General features: G+C 40.5%; 1 protein-coding gene across 2 annotated transcripts; it reads right to left on the bottom strand.

Moving 5' to 3' along the window:
- Positions 1–4452: 4452 nt before the first annotated feature.
- On the bottom strand, positions 4453–19180 carry DYRK2 (dual specificity tyrosine phosphorylation regulated kinase 2). 2 transcript variants are annotated; one of them, XM_085323798.1, is made up of 3 exons: positions 18932–19180; positions 18211–18341; positions 4453–10262 (listed from the first exon to the last, which is right to left on the bottom strand). In XM_085323798.1, exons 1-3 carry the CDS (start codon positions 18984–18986, stop codon positions 8661–8663), a joined length of 1788 nt encoding a protein of 595 aa, XP_085179924.1. In that variant the 5' UTR covers positions 18987–19180; the 3' UTR covers positions 4453–8660. The 2 variants fall into 2 exon arrangements, with proteins under 2 accessions (XP_085179924.1, XP_085179926.1); XM_085323800.1 differs by lacking the exon at positions 18211–18341 and having other exon boundaries at positions 18932–18979.
- Between the last annotated feature and the right edge of the window lie 110 nt (positions 19181–19290).

Genomic DNA, 19290 nt, shown 5'->3' with positions numbered 1-19290 from the left:
GGTACTTGTCAAAGCTAATTAAGGCAGGCCATGTGCAAATGCTTATGAGTGGAAACATTACCCCCAATTCCAGTAGTACAATGTGTAACARCCTCCTCACATCCCATCCTGCTAAGCACTCAGCTGCTTTCTTTGTTGCTTCCATGTCTCTGTTAGCAACTTCCTCTTCCTGCAGCAACAGCATGCAAGAGTTTGCCTCCGTTTTATCCTTCCTTTCTGCTGCGTAGGAGAGAAAAGCAGGGAAAGCATCCCTGCCCCACACTCAGGGTTAGGAACAGAAGCACTCTGAGAGCCCAGTGTCACCCTCGCACACGTGCACAGCTCCTGGACACAGTCTGTCCTCAGGCCGGCTCCTGCTGGTGGAGCAGAGAGACCCATGGAGTGCCTTAATATACAGATGTTTGCTTTCTCTGTAGCAACATTTTTGTTTCTTTGTTCATGAAGTTTTCTTTGTATCCTGAAGAAAGCGAAACTACTCAAAGCTCATAGAAAGCACCAGCCTCACAGCAGTAGGCAGAGGCACCAGCTTTCCACAGTTTTCCAACAGCCAGCTGTCTGGGGCAAGACTGTCTCTACACAGATTTCTGAAAATATCTTTCAAATTTTAAAAGTCATTTTGGAGGTGACACCTTTCGACATGACAAATACTGGGATCTTTAGAAATCAGTTTTTATTGTGGTTGCGGGCTTTACAAACTCTGCAGTGGCCTCAGGATTTCTTTCTCTGTTGGAGTTTATTGAYCCAGTGTATGTGCATGGATTCAGGCTTTAATCAAAAAAAAGTCTCATTTGCCAAGCAAAGTAAACTACAAAACAACTCTCCAACTGGTCAATGTCCACTTCAGAAATAGGGACTGGGACCTCCTGTCCTTAGGACAATGTCAACCTCCTGCTCACCATACATTCTGCTTCAACCAAAAAAAAAAAAAAAGAAAGAAAAAAGAAAAGAAAAAGAAAAGAAAAGTTCATTCTGCACATTCTGTCAGTTAAACAGAGAGGATTTGGTGAGTTTGCTTTGACATGTGCATAGTGCAAAAATGTTGTGCTTACACTGAACCTTCAAAGAAGGTAGGGGAAAATGAAGCCAGGTCTCTTCTCTGTGTAAAGCACTCCAAAGAATGTCTGCAGTGTTTCTGTTTTTTTTTTTTTTTTTAATCAAGAGTCTTTATATAAATATACACACACATGCACACACTTTAAGTTCAGATCTTACTCACTTGGTAGAATACAATGTTAGAGAAGATCTCTGTACTGAGATAGCTTGAGTAAAGTGTGCTTGTAGTGTCTGCAGGGACATCACATTTGGAAAGAGAAAACCTTCAGTGTGGAATTTGTACTGCTACAAATTAGCTGAAATAAAAGTAAATCTCACTATTCATATCTCTCTTTTCAGAATATTTTTACAGAGGCCACAAACCTTTATTTCTTCAAAATAAATGCATGAAATAATAAAATATTTGGCAAAAATTCAGGGTTTTAACCATCATACCTATCAAGACAACCATTCCAGATTACACTAGTGTACTTAAAAACTGGGTTTGGCTCAATGTCTTTAGAATACAGTTGTCAATTGTACTTCTTTTTCTGCTAAGAGGACACTTTTCTCATGCATTATATTTAATTAAGGTTTAATGCTTCATTGCGCCCTCATCTTCCAGTGCTTTGTATTTAGACAGTCTTACATCTATATGGACTCTGCCTTTGCATGCTATGCACAGGGCACTGCCAAGTCAGACAGTCTCTAAATGAGAATCTCTGGTTTTCCAAGGGCCAGTGCTAGTTATAAAGTAATATTTCACCATTTGCAATTAGTCTAGACAGTAGTTTTAGGTATGTTAGGTATGTTTGGTCACATCCAGCTTACAGATAAGCAAAACAAAGCATGGAAATGAAAGCACTGCCTACAAACAGGGGGAGGCAGCGCCCACTCTGTCAGTGGGACCTGTGCGATTGCCATCCCCTAGGGCTGCACGCAGAGCTCCCAGCCCAAGAAGTCATAGCAGAGCCTCTCCCTAAGTCCACTCATATCCCGAACTTGCTGTGAGAATATGTCATGACCTTGCTTCAGTATTCCCCTTTTCCTCTCAAAGTGGTGGACACAGGCTATTTCATTCCTCAGCACACAGCATTTCAGTTGAACTTCCTGCAGAGATCTGAACACTGAAGCAGGTCAGAGGCTGGTTGGGACACTGGAACCAAACATGCATCCCCTGTATTTGGAATAAGGTAGTAACCCACATTTTCTGTTTACTGTTGGGGAAACACTTAAGAAATATTATTTTTGCAGAAAACTCTATCCCAGATTCCAGAGTGCTAGATARTTGGCAGAGATCCAAGGCTCACCACGGTCAGAGGCTGGAAAGCACTTCTTAAAAACAAACAAATGAACATGCAAATAAAAAACAGACACAAAACCAAATATGGAAAATGACATACAGAAACTGCAGTTCCAAGAGTCAGGGAGGATTTCTGCGAAGCAATGGAAAACAGTTCTATCAATGCCATTTTTATTCTGATCTAGCATATTTGATGGCAAGGAGAAATCTAGTACTGTGTACTCAACACAAAGATGGAGAATGCTTTTCCTCTCAGAAACTTTAGAAACTCAGAAATTTAAGACTTGGTCTCAAGCTGATATTACCGTAATTCTTGAACCTTCACTGAACACAGGGTAGGTCACGCTTAGCTCAAACGTGGCCCTCTTCTTACAGGTGTCTCTATTTTTTTCCTTTGAACATTAGCTCCTGACCTTTGATAGCCCTGTACAGATGCTTCCCTTAACATTTACCTACTTTTTCATGTTTCAAGCTCTGATGAAGAACAAAATTCATGCCATATCTTTCAACAGGGGATTAAAAATAAGGGGAAAGGTGGGATTTTTAAGAATCTGAACCTAGAACTGAAGAACATCCTACCTGATCATAAATATTATACTTCTCACATTCTTCAATTTTCTGTAGTAGAGAAAGAAATTGAGACGCATAGCTGACAGCCAGAACAAGCCACAATCACCTTGCAAAAGGAAGCACTGTGGAGATAACGGCAACTACAGAAGATCACTCAAGGTGGGATGCTGAGCACCTCGATTCAGGACAGGCATCTCCACAGGGTTAGTCATGCTGCTCCTCTCTGTCAGAGACTGAGGAGTGAGCAGAGCTGGCAGAGAGCACTGCAACTGCCTCATTAGCTACGCGGAAAGTCTCGGCAAGTGGCCTAAGGCAAAAAACCCACTTCCCAGATGTCTGATATCTGGTCAGAAGACCCCTGCCCTAAGCCTTAACTCAGCAACTAAAACCCTACACACCTTTACAACCATTATCTGATGACTTTAATTTTGCCCCTCTCACTTTTAACACTTTCCTAGTGCTGTCCAAATGCTACTTACTTACTGATGTGTCAAATGAAGAAACAGATAAAACACAGATGTACAGGAGTTGGCAAGAGCAGTACATGGCTGGACAAGGAGAGGTTGACAGAGAAATTAGAAGGAAAAGAAAACCTTAAAACAAAACAAAACAAAACCAGACCTTTGACCTCCAAGGAACATGCTAATTAATGAACAGGTTTTAATCTATGAATTTTTGGCTTGCTGCTCCTTTGGGACTGTACACTGTGTTTCTCTATATTTAACCTTGCAGATTTTTAAGTTACATTGAGGAATCTCCCCAACTATGCTGAATAGGAGACACTGAAGTCATGTTAAAATCCACTGATTCCAGCCTACACTCCCTTGAACTAGAAAGCTTTTCAATGAAGCTGCTCTGGATTTAGTGATGTTACCAAGAAGAGAACATGGCCAACTGAAACAATTTTGCACTAAGCAGTGAAATTACTGTGGATTTATATGTCAACAGAATTTAGCCCAACCTACCCTACTAGTTTTTTGCAATATGTTATTATCCTGGGATTTCACATCTGACAAGTACTGAAAAGTCAAAAATCAGTGCAGAAATCTGGGTTTTTTACAGGCAGTTTTGAAATGATTATATATATAAATGTATGTGTGTGTATATATATAAAGAATTGTTCTCAAATCCTTCCTACAAACCAAAACCTAACTACAGTTATTTTTGAAATTTTAACAAGCAACTAAAAAAAAATCCTTTAAAAACACCTATGCAGGCAAAATTGCTGCAAGGGATGGTTTTCTCTGGAGTACGGATCAAAGAAAAACACAAAATATAAATATGACATTTAAAGTCCGGAGAAGAACTTTAGAAACTTCAGGGTAAAGCAGCCTTTGGGCAATATTCAAGGCTGTGAAGACACAGATTCTAAATCATCCTCCAGCAATGGGTAAATATATACAGGTATCGGTAAGTCTACTGGGGACAAAGGCAATGCTGGCATTGGCTTCAGCAGGCTAAAATAAGGCCTTTTCATCTTGAAGAAATGCCAACACTCCAAGGGCTCCTTATAATCAGAACAAAACCCAAACTACAGTGGAGAGAAGTAAAGTAGGACATAAAATTTTATTCTGAAATGATCTCTGGCCACAACAATAAAATGTAACAAATATTCACTAAAACAGTCTTAACTCCTGTCATCAGCTGTACAATACATACAGTATCATAAAACTGGCCACTAGGATTAAAACCCACTACAACATCTTTAATGTTAAGTGGCAACAGCAGCATCTCACAGAAAATTATACATACATATATACACAGTCCACATTCAATCGTTTTTCACATGTTTTCAGTACACACAGTTGCAGCATATTACAGTCACGTGTCTAAGTCGTTGCCCAATAAAAACCCAAGCTACTGCTTAGACGTAATTGTAGCAGTTGAACTGAGTAATTACAATTTGTAGCAGAGATGTACAAGCCCCTAGAAACAATAATTCACAAATGTTTTATTTAAATGCTACCATAGCATTAACTTGGACAATATCATAATCTTTGTTGACTGGAAAAAGAAAAAAAAAGAGTTCTTTTTGTAGTTATCACAAATATTATTGATGGAAAAAATGCTAAAAAATGGAGGGCATTAAATAATGCACATCCTTTCCTAAAGATTCTAATATTGCCCAATGCTACTTATGTCTAAAGTGTTTTCAACATTCCCACGAAGTCATTTATAACTCCAAACCACCCACCAAGTTAAAAGTGGCTTAAGTGCCTTGCACCCAAATTGTAAAAATCCCTGGCCACCTTTATAAGAGCCAGGTACATATAAAAGGAATGCACTTTGGTTCATACCAAATGCCCTGGGATTAAATCACACTATAAAACTAAAGCGTTTGAGGTAAATTTTTACAAATACAGTTGATTTCTGTCTAGTTTCACCATAACAAAAATTTATTTAAAAAAATCAATTTGATGTTAAAGTACAACCAATGAGGAAGGGCCATCTTTAACCCCTTAATGAGACTTACTGCAAGAACAGAGTGTCCTCTCCACCCTAGAATTGTGATTGCCTTATTGTTTCTATTAAGGCCTCAAAAATCTACAGGATGTTTTAAGACAGGTATAGCATTTAAAAATAGATTTCATCCATACTATCCGGTATTCAAAGGGTTAAAGAGGCCAAGATGCATGCCCTACAACATGGCATTTGTAACAAAAGGCACATTGTTATCACCAAGGGCACAATTCATCCTCTATTGTTAATCTACACATCTTGCATCACTCTGTTGTTCCAATACACTTAAGTGGTAATGAACACTCCAGTGGTGCAAGAAACTGAGCCAAGTGAGACTGCAACCAAAGACAAGACAACACTGTGCTATTACTAAATCTGAAAATAGCTCAGACATCCCCAGACAATGGTAACATGTGAGACTAAGCACTGTTTCCAAGCCAACTTCTATCAGCCTAATTATCAGAGCCCTTATAATAAAATCACATCAAAGCAAGAGGCAACATCCTTCCCCCCCACACACACACCTTTTTTACAGGTATAAGTAAGCTACAATAAAAAAAGCAGCTCTATCACTTAAAAACCTTAACATAGCTGCTTCTTTGAGTATAGAGGAAGTTCCACGGTATCTGGGTTAAAAAAATAGCTCTGCACACTATATTTTGGCCTTAAAGTTTCCGGTAGCATTTATGAAGAATGTCAGTCACAAATGCATTATTGGCATTAAGAACTGGTTACATGAAAAAGAAAATTTAGTGGTTTTAGCCCATTAGTGACCCAGGAACATTAAGAATGTTTTCACCTTAAATTTCCATTAAAAGTAGGAGTAAGTATCAACGTTTTCTTTGAAATACATTAAAGGGGAAAATTCTTTTGCYACCCCTAATATAAGCATCCCTATTTCTTAACTTTTGTAGAAATAGCTAAGGAGAAAAYAAGTGGTAAAGCCAAGTGGTTGGAGGAACTGAAGAATCCCAGCTACTGTAAAAAAATACACAGTATTGTATTCCCACAGTCATGAGAGTCTCATCAGTTAATTTTAAATGAAAATTAATGTATTTCAAGACTTAGAATTTGTGGACCATCAGTTAATGGACATTTATATTCCAAAAGTCACGTTTCTTAGCTGTATCACTGTATTTCATTTTTAACATGATTCCATACATGTTTACATATTGCACTTACATACATTGTACAAAATTGTGAACATTTAACATCTAAATAATTTAATTTGACTAGAAGCAGGAAATGATAGCTAAAAAAAATAAGAAAAATGGTTGATTGATACTCTATTGTTTACAGTTATCAATCAACAAATACCATCCTCTACTCAGAAATTATTTTTGGAGCTTCTTCACATGTTGACTTTTTGGCAAGAAGTTGAGTGATATGTTTCCTGAGAATTCTGTCATTTCTTATTTATATACCTCCCCCAGTCTTACATTAAATTAAAAACAAAACAAACACAAACAAACAAACAAAATTAAGCTCTAAGTGGTAAATATTAATGAATACGAAGGAGAACTTAACCGGAAACTTTCTTGGCCTCTCAGGGGACCATGCTTTAAGTATTTTTTGTAATTTGTACAAGTAATTTAATAAAATCTGTGCATATAAATGTTTTTTATACTAGAGTTATTGAGGTTTTATGCAATCCATTCTAATCTCTCTTGTTCGCACATCTACAAATCCTTCCAGATTATGTTCCACTTTGTTGAAAATTCCCTTTTCGTATACTTTATACATCCAATGTAGACCACAGTCATTGCACATGATGAAATACTGATCTTAGATTTCAAAACTGTTCCTGTTGAAAATACACTACAATACAAGAATATACTTCTCACGTAGGTCTAGATATTATTCCCTAGTAAAGACCATCTTTCTTCCATGAATCCAGTTAAAATTAAAAACAAAAAACAGGCATATGCACACACATACACACGCAAACAAATCTACGTGTATCTCTAACTGTTTCTTCAGAGTCATTTTCAGCTACCAATGCTGAAGATTAAAAATCAAATTCCAAATATTGAACTTTCCTTTGATATTTCTCTCTTAGTAAGTATCTAGGATAGTGTCTGCTAACCAAAAAGCTTTCCACAGAGGAGCTTTCCATCTTCAGTCATGCTCTCTAACAAGAAGTACTTTTCCACAAAAAGCAATACAGTAACATAGTGTTTGCCCCACATGCAGATTTGATCTGAAGTGCAAATGTAYCAGGGCGATCACAATTCATCAGACAGACATTGTCAGGAAAAATAAACAGTCCGTGAAATCCATGTAGCATTAACAGTCTAGAAGTTACAGTATTGAAGTGACAGAATGAGTATTTCTGCCTATGTAATTGAGAGAGGCCAAGCTGCACATTAGGAGAGAAAATAAACCAGGAGAGGAGAAGAAAAAATGGAAGGGAAGGCAGGGACCAAATGTGAATGCTTACTGTTATAAACTTGAAATGAAGTCCAGAACATTTTGCTTCACATGACTTCAGTCTTAAAAACAACTCATCCATCACTTTCAAATTTAGAGGAACACACATACTTCCACCTCCGTTCTTTCTCAAACTGCCTGTTCCTCTCTCTCTACCACATGCATGAAAGCAAAGAGAATCCCTGGAAGTTCTTATTTTTTGCATTTATATTTAAACGTTCATTTTAATCAGTAACACTGTTTTCAAATAGAGAAAGCATTCCATAGGAGGTGACTGTATCATTACTAAGTGATACCACTTTCTCTGGGCTCCTACATAGAAAATGACAATATGACATGCTATGGCTCTATTTTAAAATTAACAGTTTTACAGGTCCTTAACTGTACTTATTTGAGTATTCTCCCTGGAGCCAACTCAGGCACAGGCATGAGAGTTTGCAGGATCAAGACCTGTATCTGTAAACTCCAGAAGATACAGTCAAACAAATTTACCCCAAGTGAAACTTAATATGAACTATGGAAGAAAAAGGTTAATACCTTTGACACCACGTTGTAATGCATGACAGTCACGTTGTAACCAGTGGCCTGCCACTGATGTTTATTACTGTGTCACACTGTGTTACAGTAAGGCTAATTGTACTGTAGAAGACAAACATTTTAAAAAATAAGTATAAAAACTTAAAGCATTGTCCCCGTATTTTTATAAAAACAAAATCAACATTTCTTACATTTAAAATGAGTGCTGAAAGATACAAATGAATAAAGTTATTGAGCAAATAAAAATGTAAATCTGAGCTACCTTTTCATACAAATAAGGCTCAGCCACATTGTATCTCTCATATTAACAGCATTGAGTTTTTCAAACTCAGCTAACGAGTTTTGGCAACACTGTTCTCTGCTGAATATTCCCATTGGCATCTGTCATCTGTGCCAAATTAGTCCTCAGTTTTGAAGCTGAGCTTGAAGTCGGAGGTAACTTGGAAATCGACGTTATAGCACCAGTGCTCTCTGTAATTCTCTTTGCTGCGGCCTTCTCCCCAGTCGGAGGCTTTGGCAACCGTCTCCTTAGCCAGGGATGACGCAAAGCCTGGCTGGGTGTCATGCGGATAGCAGGATCCCATTCTAAACACTGTTTTAAGAAGTCAAGGAACAGGGGATCATCACATCCCTTTAATGCATTACCCCATTCTCTGCTCTCTGGTGGGCCACGTAATTTTCCCCTCCGAGAGCGCCCACCATTGAGTATTACAGAACCGTCAGACAAGGTTGTGATGGTGCAATACCGGGGATAACCCTTAGAGCTCACAAAGTTTTTGGCTCGCTTGGATGAATCTAAGAGTTTTGGAGAAGGCATGCCCAATAGCTCAATCATACAAGCCAGCTGGTCTCCTTCATCTTCTCCAGGTAAAAGTGGATAACCAGTGAGAAGCTCTGCTAGAATACACCCCAAGCTCCACATATCTATGGGCATTCCATAACGAGCACCAAGGATGACTTCAGGCGCGCGGTAAAAACGTGACTGAATATAAGTGTAGACACGCTGATGCTCATAACAGCTTGAGCCAAAATCAATCACTTTAATACCACTTCTACCCTGTTGCTTCAACAGAATGTTCTCTGGTTTAAGGTCACAGTGAATGATCCTATTTTTGTGCAAAGCATCCAAGCACTGTAAAATTGAGTGGGCAAACTTGCGGACCAAAGGCAGGCTGAAGCCCTGAAACTTGTTTTTCTTTATTAATTCATACAGGTTCATGCTTAGCAATTCAAATGTCATGCAGATATGGTTGCGGAATGTGAAGTTTTCCAACATGTGAATAACATTCATGTTGTTATCCTTATCTTGTTTCCGGAGATGCTCCAGGATTCTAATTTCTTCCGCAGCTTGGCGGTGGAAACGTTTTTCATTTCTCACCATTTTTAGTGCCACATGCTGATGCATCTTGTGATCGTAGGCCTTCACCACCTGCCCAAAGCTTCCTTTCCCTATAACTTTCAGGACTTCATACCTGTATGCAATATGATCGTGTGGTACTTGCACGTAAGACCCCTGGTCATCATCATATCCGCAATTGTTTGGACCACCAACCACACCTTGCCGCTTCTTTGCATTTGGACCCAAAAAGTACACTTCAGGGTAGCTGAAAATCTCATGATGCTCGAAAGCTGTTAATTTTTGCATGTATTGCTTCATTGCCTGCTCTGGTGTCATAACGGAGGCTTTCACTTTCCCTGTTCCATCTGTAGATTTTAAAGAGCTGGAGCTTCCTTGTCGTCTGTGAGAACTCTCCGACTGTCTGTCCTGAACCACTGGCAATCCAGATTTGCCAAGTGTTGTAAGTCCATTCGGCTGCGTTGTCAGAACTGTCCTCTTGTTACTATTATCTTCAAACAGCTGCTGAACCTGGATTTGTCCGTGGCTACCCACATGGAGGTGCTCATTCATTGTGTGCTTACTGCCTCCGATCTAAAATTGAAAATAAACACATTTCCAGTTAACAAGAAGGGCATGAACTCTATGTTTCATCATGCATTTTGCAACCCAACATCCTGCCTAAATCACCTCAAAAACTAAACATTTTCTTAGAAGTCAGTTGCCAACAGCTAATTTAAAAACATACAGGGCTAATTAAAAAAAATACAGCAAATATATTATGATACTGCTATTTGTCATTATGTTTTTAAGATCTCTGTATCTCAAATGCCACTTTCATGACTCTAAGTAAAATGTTTGCAACAARGCAATCACAGACGTGCTACTATCATAAGCTAACAATTTATCCAAGAATCTGCAAGGCAATAGTTCCTTATATCAATAAGTATACTGGAGGGATAATAAAGTAGAATTTACAGAACAAAGCATCAGCTGTACTTAGGCTTGAGATCTATATATAATGACTGAAAAACTTCTACAGCTAAAGCTCTTCTAGTCACCTGTTCCTAGAAATCAAATTTTTAACTAGTTCCAAAATTTGCTATACATCAGAAGTGCCACATAAAATGTTAAGAAAAGTGCTGTGACGTGCACAAAAAGAACCTGGACATTTCTTAAGTTCAAGAGATGCCATTCGCAGCTTGCAATTGAGACAGTCACTATACAGCAAAGCATTCAAATCAATGAAGCAGAAATACACCCTTTAGCACTTTGCCAAAGCAGTTTTACAACAACTTTTACCAAGATTAATTTGTGGCTTGATACAGATTCAAAGGAAAATAAGATCTCTGACTTGAAGACCATACAAACAACTTCATTTTAAGGGAGGGAAAAGAATTGCTAGAAACTGTTTGTTCTTGGCAATTTTCAGAAGGGAATAAACAGAAGCATTCAGCAGTTTCAAGCAATGAAATACTGGAAGCACTGGAGTGTAAAAACAACTATTGCAAAAAACTTATTATTTTTAAGGAGAAATAAGAAATTTATCAACATATACTTGCCACTAAAATGGTTAGCTTTAGAATTCCTCATTTGCTCTAAACTAGAGGATAATTACTGTCTTTTCTGTTTCTTACACAAACGTGGGAAGACTTCCCCTTCTGTCTCTCCAGCTGATTCATCAGCCTTAATATTTATGCCAAATTACTAACCAAAAGTTCACTGATATTGTCAGACAGATGATCAAGCCAGGATGAAGATTACTTCTAATATGAATCTTATTTTCTCTACGCATCTAAAGAAAACATAGGCATTGTTCACTAAAAGTTGCTGAAATCAGAAAATGACAGTCATGCTCTGATACGAGGCAACGAAACCTATGCTACAACTGCACGAGTGCTTTCTCATGACAAAGTCAGCCCATGTAATGCAGACTCTAGAATACTTTGTGGTTGTATTAAGGTATCGCTCTGACACAACAAAAACACGTTTTTCAAAACTCAGTAACTTGGTCCCAGGAGCAGCCAGCTGGACACCAACTTGAGCTTTTGGATGGACACAAAATAAAAACCAGAGCTGTTAGGGATTACCTCTGCTGAATTCACTGCTCTTCTGATTCCATTTGGGCTCAGGTTTAATAACTGGTCCATTTGATTTCATCATTGTAGTTTGACTGTATGTTTATTTGCAGAGCAATTCGGGCTCACGCTATCAAATTTGATCAATCTCATAAAAACGGCTTCCATACACTGACAATTCAGAGCAAATGGGCTTGCAACATTTAAGTGCAGTGAGGATATATAGGATATTGACACTCACTGCCTTCCAGGTTTGATGTCTCAAAAGCACCAGGATTTAAATCATCAAGGGGACTTAATAAGCCTATAGCACCTACAAGGAATTCCTTCAGGTTAAGTTTGATGTGCACTGCTGCAATAGTTTACTGAAGGTTGTCCTGATACTCTATTTGCAGCACTCCTTTACTAATCAAAAGATAACTTGGTCCCAAGAGCTACCACAGGACTCATCTCAGAAGTGATCTAGTTAATAAGATGTGTTGGGAAGTTCAGCACATGCAGAATTGCAGAACTGTGTAAGTGAGAAACACACAGCGGAGCAGTAGAATAACTGTAAAGACTGCAAGTACTCAAGCCAGGAAAGTCCAGGAACAAAGGTTTCTTCTGCAGCATTGGTTCAATAACAAAGGAGAATATACCTGCAGAAACTGGGAGCAGACAATACTAACACAGAGTCAGCAAGGAAGCAAGAGCACAAGCGAAGAAACATCTTTCAGAATTTCTTAATCCAAGTGCTCATTGCCACAATCTACAACTTGAATTAATTTTATTTTTTCACTTGAGTCATCTGCTTTCAGAGTTAACTATTTTCTGCCCTTTCTAAGCAGTGAATGTTTCAACAGATGGCCTAGGTTCTTCAAACCTCAGTTATTTGTCTTGTATCAGGGCTTGGAAAAAAGAAAACATTTATCCACTCTTAACAGGGACTAAAGATTTATTTTTCCTACGAACATGTTTGCAAAGACATTTCCAGAAGTTAAATAATGTAGTTCTGCTTTCTGCACCTTCAGGCAGCCTCACTGTTGCTCTAGCTGCTCAGTGTTTTTATTTATTTTTTTCCCTCCAAGCAGCACAATGAAGTCACYAGCATTATCCCAGCTTCACCGAAATCTGAAGTGACCGGTTTTGCCAGTTTCAGTCAGCTGCTGCTTGGGAATGCAAATTTAGGTGCAGAGAGCAGCACTAGATTTCTTTGTGGGAGAAAAAGCACCAAATTAGCACAAGCCCTAGTCCAATAGCAGTGGAGGAAAAGAAAGCTCACTCTTCCTCTGAAAACCCCAAGAGAGTTTCAGATGTAGTAGACACATCACAACCAGACAGTCAATATTTAAAATGAAGTTGTCCCTCCTCAGGGTACTGTCTGCACAAGAATCACAGCCTCTTCTTCTGTTTCCGGTATAGATGAGCAGAGGGTTGGATTCACACCAGCCCATCAATGTGGCCATCTACTTCTGTGTACTGGGTGTCTGAGATTGCATCAAGTCCAGGCTTGCACTGCTTACAAACTCCACAAGCTTCACTAGGAGCACTTGTAGGTTCCCTGAACCACAGCTAATAGGCCTGGGAAGCTACAAATGGCTGTAGTCTTCCTAGTTCAGTACTAAATCACTTGTAGTACACACAATATCCATCAGCCTTTCATCTGAAACAATAAGCCCTAGAGAGATTTATAAACCATCTCCTTTCTGCTTCTGCAGACAGACCAGTAAACTTCAGAACTAAAGACCTACACAGCTAATATCATGCATGCACTTATGCAGCTTACAACTATATTTTACTGCCCATGCTCATTTACAGCTTCTAAGATTTACATATCTTTATAGCACACATCTTCAAACACTTACTGAAGCACATGTCTCACTAAACCATACTGAAATACCAGATAACCTTGAACTCAAATAATTAATCTTTTTGAATCATCTGGCCAACATCAATTATAAAACAGCAAATCTTACAGCATTTTTTCTGTGTAGTCTTTCATAACTTCAAAATGGCAGCTATGATTTTGCTTGAACTTTTGTTTGCTCAGTTTATATAAGTAGATGGTTATGCCAAAAATATTCACCTATACTTTAAATTAGAGACACTACGGAAAAAAATAACCCAAAACAAAAAGATTTTCTTTTTTAGAAATATGTTTAGGGACAGAGGTAGAACTGTAACTTACTATACCTAGAGTATAGCGTTGCAGCAACATAGCAGTACCATAAAACTGAGTTCATCCTGCTAAAAAGAAAGCAAACTGATTCACAATCCAGGAGAAACATTGTGCCAAAACAGTAAGTTAATTACAAAAAGAAACCCCAAAGCCTTACACTATATACTCTTTTTGGGGGGATTTTTCTGGGTATGCCAGTTTCAGCCCTGCTGCATCTAACATGCTAGAGGCACACAGTATCAGGTGCAGCATGCTTCATTGCTTATTTTGTTGACTATAGCCTGAGCATATGTACAAAAGGCCTTTTTTCCTTGATAAATGAACTCAGTAGCATTCCTATGTTCAGCACTAAAAATAGCTGCTAATTAGCATGATAACAATAATGCAGGAATATCATAATGGTTTTATTAGCAGGGTGCGTTTTATACACCTAAAAAGACTAAGTCCTTGCCCTAAAGAGCTTGCGCTCAACAAGAGATGTAGAGAAAACATGCTATTTGGATTTTCTGCTGCTGGCATACCTGGTGCACCTAAGTTTGTTTTTAAAAAACTATCTTTGACTTTATGTTGCAAATATTTTCAAAGCCAGAATCACATCTCAGTAGTAATATAGCTTCTCAAATATTTCTGTTCCTATCAGGACTAAATTGCGCATATGCAGTGAGTCTGAATACCTCTGGGATGCATGCTCAAATCAAAGAGCACAGTCAATGCACACTAAATCCAACCTTCCAGGGAAGCTGATGTGCACATATACAAGAGATGTGCCCAGATGTACTACAGTTCCCATAGCACTGTCACTCCAACAGTCGGAGCTCCGTATTCCAGAAACCATGAGAAATGTTAACTAGCTTCATATTCCCCCCCTACATAAAAATTTTAAGTAATAACAAAGGAAACATTCAAAAAAAACTGAGTTCAGGTCACAACTGTACAGCTATTTCCACTCATGTCATAGCATTTTAATGGCAACAATTATTACATGAAAAATACCATAGTAGGAAGATATTTTATTTGGTTTTACCTGCTTTAAAGCAGTTGCATACCTAAAAACATTTAAAACATGACCCACCAGATCTTCAGATGGGACAGTCCTAGAATCTCTGTTCTATTATAATGCAAGTTTTTTAAAAAAATACTTAATTTTAAGATTAAAACTGAATAATTGATACAAAAGCATAGAGGGAGACACTCATACCTGGTGGCAAAAGAAAACAGACCCATGTAGGGAAATTTCCAAGTCCTAAGAGGGCTTGAAGGAGGGCAYTGAATCATGCACTGTAAATGGGACACTGTTACATTTGTAGGCTGGAGGAGGAAAAGATTGAAACTGTTTTATTGCAGGAGAAACAGGAAGAATACAGAGTGTAGGAATATGTGCCAAGTAAGAAAGAGTGGAGATGGTAGGGATAGGTGCCAAGAAAGAGAGTAGAGATGGAGGTGGGCAGAAGACAGAGAACGAGAAAGAGTCTGGGAGAGGGACTCACAGATGGGTGGGGATTTACATGAACAGAGCAGCAGGCAGGCAAGATAATCTCTGCAGCAACATGTCAAGCAAGAACAGCAAGATGAAACAAGGGAGAGTGAGTGGAAAAAGGTTCCAGTCGTAAAGGCAAAACTTAAAGCCTTCAGAAGAAAAAGCAATGATTTTGGAGAGGAAAACAAGGAGGACAAGGGTTTGGAAATGAGTTCACATTTTCTATAACAAGCATCCAAAAAGATAAAGACAGGGATGTAAATGGACAAAAAAAAAAAAAAAAAAAAAAACCTGGATGAAGCCATAGATTTTTAGAAATAAACAAAACCTTTCCCTGGTACAATACAYAACAGCCTGCTTAGCAACAAAGGTTGCTGTGATTGCAGAGCCTGCAGCCAAAACCTTTGCCCTGTTATATGAAGCTTCTGCAAGACAGCATCTCTCCCATTCTCCCCATGCTACTATATTCTGCTAAACAATGTAATTTTACTGGAAAGGGGAGACAACAATTTCATGGGTCAAGACTAAATGACATAATTAACTCCGCAAGAAAAGAATTAAACAGTGGATTTCTTCTCTGTCAGAATTAAAAGAAAACTCTTCAGCTTAAACACAAAACTCTTCAACTTCACTTTCTTCACAATTTACATACATGCAATGCACACATGTACAGCTAGCCACAAGAAAGTTCTATCAGTTTAACAAACTATACCTTCTGCAAGTTTGAAAGACAAAAGAGAAACACTGTTTTCCTTTCTAGCTGTTATAGAGATTATATAGATACAACAGTGATGAAAACAATAAGTAAAATAGTTTAAGAAAAATGAAATATTCCATTTTAAACAGTCCTGATCAGAGTAAGTAGTGGGATGTAAAACTAGTGCTTTCAATCAGTCAGTGTCAACTGAGGTCACTAAGCCTAAAGTTCACAGAATAATCACATAACAGACATAACCCATCATTTTAGGCTAAAATACACTATTCTAATGTCACATCTGATCCTTACCACAAAAAGTTATGTTAGTCAACCACAAGATAATAACATACAAAATTAAAAGAGACAGTCTGAGTTATTTCTGTAATAGTACTCAAGGTAAAATAAATATTGTATAACTGAATCTGCATCACAAAGGAAAGGCAGAGTTTGTAACAATCAGTATCCAGAGGGATTTGAAACAGAGCAATATAATGCTTGATCACTCTTGTGTGCTTGTGTGCTTCCATAAATATTTTATCTCTCCGTGTGTGTGTGTGTATATATACGTACACATTATATATACATACACACACATACATGCTTATATAAATATACACACACAAAAATACGTATTAAAAATGTATAAAATATTTGAAACAGTAATATAATGTCTAATCATGCTTATGTGCTTTCATAAATTTCATCTATATACATAATGTATGTGTGTACATATACACACACATACATTAGATATAAATATATATACACACATATATGTATAAAAATATCAAGGTTCTGTACTTTCAGAATTATTAAGTAGTCCCAGGTATACAGCTGGACCATTTTCACAAAAACTGTATCAAGTCTGGGCTCTGTTATTTCTGGGCCCATCTGCATGTGCAGACAGTTTCATGATCAGTGCTCAAGCTGTTTGTACTATGCCTATTTTCAGTTTTTAAAGAAAAATTAAACTGTCTTCCCATTTCAAAAATCAACCAACACGTAACTGATAAGCAAATGTGACAACTTTAGTCTTTGGTAATAATGAATAATACAGATATATATCATAGCTACATAAATACACAGTTATGATGATACTGAGTGTGCAGGTGCATCTTGAGTTTGCAGAATATTTGTTGTTTCTTTTGAAAACATTCTACATATACTCTGATTTTTTTAATTTAAGCCAATTCTTTCTATAAATGGATTTGAATAAGATGCTTTTACCCCTGAAGCTACATAGAAAGTCACTGAAACACTAAAATCTAAATGCATAGTTTCACCTTCTACTAGCCCATAATCACATTACTGTTTAAAGCTCTGCCATATGTTTACCGAGATAGTACGAGAGCATCCATGAAGAACTCATTAATTCTAAAAAAAGCATGCCATCAATGCCTTTCAGGGCCAGTATGAAATCTTTCATAATTTAAAAGGAAACGTATGCAATAAAAATTTCAGATATTTAGTATTAACATGACAGCATATAGACACGTCTTGCTATCCTGTCATGCCTTCAGGACAGAGATACCCTCTCTCATCCATATATAGTGACATACTTGGGAAGTTTCATTCCTACTAGATTAACTAGGAGTGGGAGATAACGTGAGATAAYGCAGAACAGGAGAGTAAGATCCTTTTCATGCCATTAGTGCTTATTTCTTTAGGTAAGCACCACTGCAGCAATAAAGCCAGATTCATCCAATCGTTGTCCCCGAGCACAGTGATAGCTGTTTCCAGGGAAGACAACTATGGGCCTGAGCTAATCAGACAAATAAGGAAAGAGCAGCCTTCATTTCTCACCGCAGCTCACGCTCCCCTTTAATCACAGGGGCTAACCTCATTGCCAAAACAATGTCATCTCAGAAAACGCATTTACCAGAACTGCTTCTCAGTGCAAGTGCGGAAGATGCAGTTTGTCACTGAAAATGAGACACAGAACCAGACCGGGGAGGCAGAAAGCTGCTTCCCGGAGCTGTCCCCGAGTCCCCGCACCAACATTTGGCCGGAGTTTGCAGAACTGAAGGCGCTCGGCGGGCACGAGGCGCCTCGCCGGGCGAGGCGGCGTCGGGGCACAGCCGCCCGCAGCCGCGGAGCCCCCCGGCCCCCCGCCCGCACCCACCCGGGCTCACCGTGTGCGAGGCGTTGCTGGCCCTGAGCGGCGGCAATGCGAGGGGCGACGGCGGGCCGGTCCCAGCTCCTGCCCGGGCGGCCCCGGCTCCGGCGCCCGGGGAAGACTGCAGCGGGCGGCCGCCGTCCCTGCCTGCGGAGAGCAGAGGGGTGAGCGCGCACGGTCGGGTCGGCAGGAGCCATGAAAAGCCGCGCAGCGCCGCGCACGCACGGAGCTGGCTAATCGGGCGGGCGGGCGGCTGCCGGCCAAGTTAAACCCTTCATCCCGGATTAACCCGCAGCCGTTGGGCACCCCCGCGGCAGAACGAGCTGGATTTGCCCGGCACGGGTGCCGCGGCGGCACCCGCCCCGTCCCGTCCCGGGAAGGCGCCCCGCCGGGAGTCCGCCCTCCCGCCCCCCCTCCCCCGTGCCGCCTCTCCGGCCAGCCGCTCTTTTTTCTCCTTTTATATCTTCTTCTCTTCTCCCCTGGGAGCGATCCCCGCCCCCTCCCCGTCCTTCCCCCGAGGCGAACTCACCCGCCGGCGCGACAGCGGCCCGGCGGAGCCGCAAGGGCCGGCTGCCGGCGGCGACGCGGGCTCCCCCGCCGCGGGGCGGGCGGCTCATTGTCTGCCCGCGAGGAGCAGCCCCGCCGCGGCGGGGGCGGAGCGGGGAGCCCGGCGCGGGGCCGTGCGCGCTGCGCCGCCGAGCGCCCGGCCCCGCCGAGCGCCCGGCCCCTGCGCTTACCGGCTGGGTGGGCAGCACCGGCGGCGGCGCCAGCAGAGGGTTTCCTGGTTAACATGGCCGCTGGAGAGGAGGGAGAGGAAAAGGCATGTCAGGGCGGCTCTCCTCCGCTGCTCCTCGGCCTCTCCGCGCCGCCGCTGCCTTTCTTCGCCGCTCAGCTACACCCGGAGCCAGACGTGTCCTCCGCCGCATCCCCCCGGCCCGCCGGGCAGACCCGCCGACGGGCCGCCGCCTGCCGCCGCCGCAGCCCCCGGCCCCCGCACATCACCCTCCTCCCGCCGCCCGCCCCGCTCGCCGCGGTGCCCTCACGCGGAGGAGGGGGCAGCAGCGGGCGGCCGCGCAAGGCCCTCCTCCTCCTCCGC

This window comes from Rhea americana, unplaced genomic scaffold, assembly GCF_003343005.1.
Source record: "Rhea americana isolate MKP2758 unplaced genomic scaffold, rheAme1 scaffold_88, whole genome shotgun sequence".
Classification (NCBI taxonomy): domain Eukaryota; kingdom Metazoa; phylum Chordata; class Aves; order Rheiformes; family Rheidae; genus Rhea; species Rhea americana.
The sequence above is the reverse complement of the archived record's forward strand: the minus strand, read 5'-3'. Positions and strand labels throughout refer to the sequence as shown.

What these genes read in the sequence shown, in the direction of transcription:
- DYRK2 (XM_085323798.1), bottom strand. Translation starts at nt 18,986, where the DNA reads ATGTTAACCAGGAAACCCTCTGCTGGCGCCGCCGCCGGTGCTGCCCAC. An exon ending in CGGTGCTGCCCACCCAGCCG is followed by an intron (nt 18,342 to 18,931) that starts GTAAGCGCAGGG and finishes TGCTCTCCGCAG; the next exon opens with GCAGGGACGGCGGCCGCCCG. An exon ending in CCAGCAACGCCTCGCACACG is followed by an intron (nt 10,263 to 18,210) that starts GTGAGCCCGGGT and finishes TTTCAATTTTAG; the next exon opens with ATCGGAGGCAGTAAGCACAC.